Below are 7,057 nucleotides of genomic sequence, written 5' to 3' on the forward strand. Positions count from 1 at the left end.
GGATGGTTATGAGCCACCATGTGGTTGCTGGGATTTGAACTCCTGACCTTTGGAAGAGCAGTCGGGTGCTCTTACCCACTGAGCCATCTCACCAGCCCTTGTTTTGTTTTTTCTATCATTAGTATTATATGTGATACATTTCTACTTGATAAATAGTAAATTTTAAATACATATCTGACACTAAAAGCAAGATAGCCTCCATAAATACTCAAGATTCTAAGATATGCATCAATTTTCTTATAATGTGGTCTTAAATCATATGAATGTTTTTCTAGGAAATAAGCTAAATTATAGTTTGTTGATAGAATAGGTTCATATATAGTGGTTAAAAAGGATAAGAAAAAATTCAGTTTTATCTTGCATGTTTATACATGAGAAGATAGTCAAGATACATTGTAGTAAGGGAGAGTTAAAATCTTGGTTCTGTTGTTATTTTCAGTGTGACTTGTCTTTGACCATCCATTTATTTTCATTTTCAATTAGCCTTTCTTCCATGTTCCATAGAATATTCTTCTAATGCAGTGTGTCATTTGCTTATTCATTGTGTTTATTTTCTTTATATGTCTTCTTTTTTGAATGAGGGAAATGTGGGGGTAGCATCCTGTGTTCTTAACACAGTGCTTGTCATATAATAGAGGCTAAATAAATAATGTAGATTCAAAGGCTTGGATTCTAAGTTTTCAACCTTTCTAATGCTCTGTCATCAGTTTAGAAATCAGTTTCAGACTAGTGTTCAGATACCTTTAATTGATACTTTAAACTGTTGGTTGATCCAAAAGCTTTGTTTTTTAGGGGTAGGGGGTAGAGGGAAGGTTCCCACATGTATGACCAGGTGCATGATCTTGTGTGTGTGTGTGTGTGTGTGTGTGTGTGTGTGTGTGTGTAGGCCAGAAGCAGGTGTCAGTTCCTTGGAGCTAGAGTGCCAGGCATCTGCAGGGCCCCCCTCCCCCCCAGAACTTGTATTCTATTCCTAATATGTTTTTTCTTTTTTAATAATGAAAAGTTCATTTTATGTATGTTGTGTCTGCTTACAGAAACTTAAATATTATAACACCCTTTAAAATAGATAGATGGAGGGAGGGGGATTTTTTTTCTTTTTTTTGTTTTTTTGTTTGTTTGTTTGGTGACAGGGTCTCATTGTGCTACTCTGGCTGGTCTGGAACTTGTTATGTAGGCCTGACTGACTCAGAGCTCACAGACATCCACCTACCTCTGCCTCCCAGGTGCTAGGATTAAAGACATGCACCATCCTGTGCAGTTGAGCTACATTTCTTAAACTGACCTGTCTTGCAGATGATGATTGGCAGGAAGCACATGAGCGCCTGGCTGAGTTGGAAGAGAAGCTACCTGTGGCAGCTGATGAACAAACGGGCAATGGAGAGAGAGATGAGATGGACTTGTTGGGTGACCATGAGGAGAATCTAGCAGAAAGGCTCAGTAAGATGGTGATTGAAAATGAGCTAGAAGATCCAGCTATCATGAGGGCAGTGCAGACCAGGCCAGTTTTACAAGTAAGTTACTCTGATTTGGGAACTCACAATAGCTCAAATAACAACAGATTAATAATTAAAGTGCTGAGCTTTGTCATTTCTGTTTAACAACAGAATTACATGATCCATAGACAATTTATTAATTGGTGAGGTGGGGTGGCTCACACCTGTCATCCCAGCACTAGGGAGGATGGAGCATGCAGATAACTGTGGGTTGGAATTAGCCTAGATATTTAGCAAGGACAGCCTGGGCTCAGAATAAGAAGACACTGTCTTATAAAAGAAAACAAATCAAAAGGTTGATAATTCCTGATATTGACAACTTTGTAGATGAAGTTGGGGAGTCATGTGTATTCTGGGACACTGGGATATTCCCCAGTAGTTTAGGTTCAAGTCTGAGAGCCACACCATTCTTGACTCTGTGTGTATGTTTTCCTTTTTTGGCAGCCTCAACCGGGAAGTTTGAATTCCAGCATCTGGGATGGATCTGAAGTTCTGAGGCGAATCCGTGGACCACTACTTGCTCAGGTATTAAACATTCCTCTTTATGTAGAATGACTCATAGCTACAGATAAGTTGGCTCCTGTTGTCAGCCTGTTCTTACTGTAATCATATACAAGTATGTATCATTCACCAGTCTTACCTTGACTGCTAATGCTCCTTTCCTCAACCCTCAGGTTTTAAAGGCTAAAAGGGAGTTGTTAAAACTCACAGATGTCAGTGTATGATTTTAGTTAGTTAAAAATCTAGCCAAAACTACATGTTAAGGACTGTGATGGGGCACAAAGCCAAAGGCTGATTATAAAAGGATAACGCAAAGGAATTTTATGGGAGTGGTAAAATTAGTGTATTTATTTATTAAAAGTCAGAGAATTGTATACCAAAGGATGACTTTTACTGAGTATGAGTTAAAATTAAGACAATGTATCTTTGTCATCTGTAGAGATTATTAAAATATCACAAGCTAGCTAATTTCTCTGTATCATTTTTAACCACTTCCTCAATTAGGAAATGCCTACAGTGTCTGTATTAGAATACGCCTTGCCTCAGAGGCCCCCACAAGGCACAGAAGATGATCGGGACCTTTCTGAGCGAGCTTTACCAAGGCGGTCAACATCGCCTATCATTGGAAGTCCTCCAGTTAGAGCCGTTCCTATAGGCACCCCACCTAAGCAGATGGCTGTTCCCAGCTTCAACCAACAGGTACCTTTCATTAACGTACACAGCCCAGGATATTGGGAATCTGGGCAAAATTATTTGGGATTCTGGGAGGAGGGTGGATGTTGTGGGTAGGCATTAAAAGAATAGCCAATTAGAGAAGTTAGTATAAATGAGACACATTCCCTAATACCATTTGCTGCTCCTGCTGCTGCTGCTACCTTTTAACTGGGGGAGAAGAGTAGCTAGCCACATTAGTACATATGTCCTTTTTTTAAGTGTTTTACTGGCTGCCGGGTACATTAGCAGAAAGAATACTGAAAGCTGGGGGGAGTGGGAACACTCAGCATTGTCCACATCCCTTTTTACCTTTAAGATATCCCTGCTTTCCCTAGAGCCTGTGCAGTCCTGTTCCATAGACTTTCCTCCACCTGAAACCAGCAGCTGAAAAGGAAGGCCAATTTGGAAGGTATGGGGGGAGGGTGGTGTTGGTATGGCCTAGTTAGGCTCAATATCCTAAGAAATGGTGGAGTCACAATGTATCACAACATTGCTGAGCATGGCGGCCATATCACTGAGGCTTCAGAATAGGACTTAGTTAATCCTCCAGCTTTCTTATCATTCCTTCTCCCTCAATATAACCAAAACATATCCTCTTGGAGAAAATTTTCAAGTCAGAATGTCTGCTGGTACTTCTCTCAGATAGCATGGAAGGGTGGGGATACTGGAGAATTAGCTAAATCATCTTCAGTTAAGATGAAACTGATTTGTGAAAGGAAGTGACCAAAGGTTCTCTTTTTGAACCCATAGCCAGAGCAATTTGCTTAGAAGTAGGGCTTTTCATTGAGTTCTGTATCTCTACCAGTACTTGAGGGGAGGGAGTGTAGGAAGGCAAAAGACTGATTTCATTGAATGTAGTTTTGTTTGTGTTTGTCATAATAGATTCTCTGTCCGAAGCCAGTTCATGTTCGGCCCCCAATGCCGCCACGCTATCCTGCTCCCTATGGTGAGAGGATATCTCCAAACCAGCTCTGCAGTGTCCCGGTATGTCCCTTTACAACATAACAGGACTGTTTAATGTGAACTTCATGATCACCACTAGTATGTAGTATGTACTAGATTATATGTATTTCTTGTAATCTCTTTTATTTTCTAGAATTTTCAATCCCAAGATCAAAGGACAAAAGTTTACTTTGTTTCTTGCCACTTCAGCTTGGCATTGCTATATATGCCTGTAATCCTAGTGCTCAGTAGAGTGAGCCAAAGGCATTCTTAATTCCAGGCTAGCCTGGTCTTCATAGCAATTGAGTTACAAAAGGAAAGCACAGAAAGATTCTAAGTTCATTTTGACCTCTGGTTTCTGCTGCCTGAGCCTTTAATTCTACTGCTGTCTTTTTCCTGTTATACAGACATAGTATAGTGTTTCATAATTTCTAGCATTCTTTTTTAATATCTAACTTTATACCAAATTTATACTGAGTTTGCTTAATATATTGATTTGCTTGTTCCATATTTTGAACATAATATCCCTTTTTTGTGTCCTTAGAACTCCTCCCTCCTGGGCCACCCTTTTCCTCCTAGTGTTCCTCCTGTACTCAGTCCCCTGCAGAGAGCTCAGCTTCTTGGGGGAGCACAGGTAAGCCTACAGGTTTGCTGAACCCAGAAAGAATCCTGCTGTCCGAAGACTCATTGCTTGACACCCTTTTCTTTCACTGTTAGCCACTTGTCCCCCTGCCCCCTTTTTGTTTTCTCAAGTGAAGTTATTAATGGAAACTGTTTGCTTTTTGGTGGTGCATGCCTATATTCCCAACACATAGGAGGCCGAGTTAGGATTATGTATGTGAGGCCATTCTGGGCTGTACAGGGAGTTTCCAAACTTGAGACCCTGTCACAAAGGTGGGTGGAGCCAGTGAGGATTGCTAATTCTTCTGTGTCAAAGATCTTCTCCCTTTTTGCAGCTACAGCCTGGACGAATGTCTCCCAGCCAGTTTGCACGGGTCCCTGGATTTGTTGGTAGCCCACTGGCTGTCATGAGTCCTAAGTTGCTACAAGGGCGCGTTGGGCAGATGCTTCCCCCAGCACCAAGCTTCCGTGCCTTCTTTAGTGCTCCACCCCCCACTACACCACCTCCACAGCAGCATCCCCCTGGCCCAGGACCTCACCTACAAAACCTCAGGTATACAAACCATGCCTCTGACGATCCATTGTCAGACTCCCCTTTTAGTTTTATATGGTAAAAGTTTCATAATCTCTCACTTAGTTCTATAATGTAAAAGTCTTGGGATACTTGTTCAGTACAGTATTTGGGAGACCCCAGATCCTTGAGTTGTCAAGAGAACTGCTTGAGTTTTCAGGCTATACACTGCTCTCAGGAATGTCATGCTTCCTTTGCACATGACAAATTATCTGCTGCTCTTACTTTTTTTGGAGTTTCACTTCATACCATTTTGCAAACACTCATGCAGTGAAATACACAGTACTCGTGACTAAAGAATTACCACAAATAACAGATGGAAACAGAAGCCAAGAGGCTAACTGATCTCAGTGCCAGCTGAGTTGCTTGCTTCTACTTTATGGTTTGATAAGGAGACAGACTTGGTTTCTGCTTTGATAAAATTGTGTCTTATATAAATCATAGCAATTTATGTTCTTAAGAGAAACATCAATAGAACATACATAAATATGGGGAGAATTAATTTTAGTCCAAGGAACTGACTGACAAATTGGAAACCCATGTATGTAGTAGGCTAGAAACTAAGAGTCACATTGCAGTTTTGATCTTGAAGTATGTCAGCCAGCAGATACTCAGCAGAACTTTATTTCCTGGTACAGTTTACTTCTGAGTGACTTCTGGTTTGGGTTGTTGGGCTTCCCAGATTATAGAAGGCAGTTTCTTAAAGTCAATGGATATAGTGTAAATGTCTATAAAATGATTTCATGGCGGCTTCCATACTAGGGTTTGGTTAAAGTTGAATATCGTAGCTGGTCAGGTTGACATGTAAAATTAACTGCCACCCATACACTTCCTACACTATTCCCACAAAAAAATTAAAACTAAATACATTAAAATATTAGGAATAAAAAACTATTGTTTTAGTACTAGTGCATTGAGTTTCATAGTTATCCTCTTGGGTTTGAGAATTAGTCATTGGGAAAGAAATATAAAAATAATGCCTTTCCCTTTTAAAGGTTTGTTTATAATACACTGGCTGTCCCTTGAGTGAACCAATGTGAAGTTATCCTGTACAGACAACCTTTTTTAAAATGAAGTCAATTAAGATGAGATAATGAAGGAGCATTTTCCTTTTTTCTTAGACCTCAGGCCCCAGTGTTTAGAGCAGACACAACTCACCTCCATCCACAGCACCGACGCCTGTTGCATCAGAGGCAGCTGCAGAGGAGAAAGTGAGTATTCACCACTCTCCTGACATGTTAGGGACCTGGGGACTTGGGTGACTTCTTGGGTTACTTTTTTTTTTTTAAGCTACATATACTTAGTATGGAGCTTATTTTGTTGGCCAAATGCAGTCCTTTTATGTTTTATTTTATTACATTTATTTTATGCTGTATATGTGCGTATATGTTCCTGTGGGGTTCAGAAGACAGCTTGAAGGAGTTGGTTCTTATCTTCCACCAAGTTGGTTCTGGGAATTGAAGTCGTCTATCAAGTGCTCCAACCCACTGAGCCTTATTCCTGACCCCTGTCTGTTCTTTTTTGGGTGGAGGTAGAATGCATGTGTTCATGTTCTGTCAGGCAGTAACACTATATGCTATAGAGAGAGAGCTCTTTATATGCTAGCTCTAGATAATATCTCTCTGCTACATTATTTACTTAATGTATGTGACAGTCAGTTTTCTTTTAGCACATGGGTCCCAGGAACTGAATTCAAGTTGTCAGGCTTGATGTCAAGCACTTTAAAGACAACCATCTGGCTGGTTCAGATGATCTGATTTTTATCAACAAATTCATAGTTAAGGTTGGCCTTAAGTCATAGTTAATGGTTGAACTCTGACATTTATATTCATTTTCAAATTTATAATCCCCCTCTTAATTACCTTTTTCTTTGTCTTCTAATTCAAAAGTAATCTTAAAATAGTAACCAGCTCTAAATGTGGGTGTTATGTGAGCCCAGTGGTCATTCTGTGCCTCTCATTATATCATCTTCATTCAGATATAAATATATATATGTATGTATGTATGTATGTATCTGTGGCCCTAGCTCTGTGTCCAAACTATGGTAGGCTTTGAAAAGTAAAAACAGTAGAATATGCAAAGCCTCTGCCTTCTATATGAAGTCATTTTATAATTATTTACCAAGATAAATTAGGGAGGCTCCTTGGTCTCCCAAACTCCATATGACCTAGCACAAGGCAAGGCCGGGGCCAAGTAGTGGGAGTGGGTGGGTAGG

General features: G+C 40.2%; 1 protein-coding gene across 1 annotated transcript in view; it reads left to right on the forward strand.

The window, feature by feature from the left end:
* The window catches only part of Patl1 (PAT1 homolog 1, processing body mRNA decay factor), a 34,396-nt gene that overhangs the window by 6,712 nt on the left and 20,627 nt on the right, over positions 1-7,057 (forward strand). Inside the window, exons 3-9 of the mRNA XM_021197092.1 lie at positions 1,294-1,511; positions 1,938-2,018; positions 2,499-2,693; positions 3,591-3,692; positions 4,195-4,284; positions 4,607-4,824; positions 5,964-6,053. Coding sequence (XP_021052751.1) covers positions 1,294-1,511; positions 1,938-2,018; positions 2,499-2,693; positions 3,591-3,692; positions 4,195-4,284; positions 4,607-4,824; positions 5,964-6,053 — 994 coding nt within the window. The remainder of the gene's footprint in view (positions 1-1,293; positions 1,512-1,937; positions 2,019-2,498; positions 2,694-3,590; positions 3,693-4,194; positions 4,285-4,606; positions 4,825-5,963; positions 6,054-7,057) is intronic.

The sequence above is a fragment of the Mus pahari genome, chromosome 1 (assembly GCF_900095145.1).
Source record: "Mus pahari chromosome 1, PAHARI_EIJ_v1.1, whole genome shotgun sequence".
Lineage (NCBI taxonomy): Eukaryota > Metazoa > Chordata > Mammalia > Rodentia > Muridae > Mus > Mus pahari.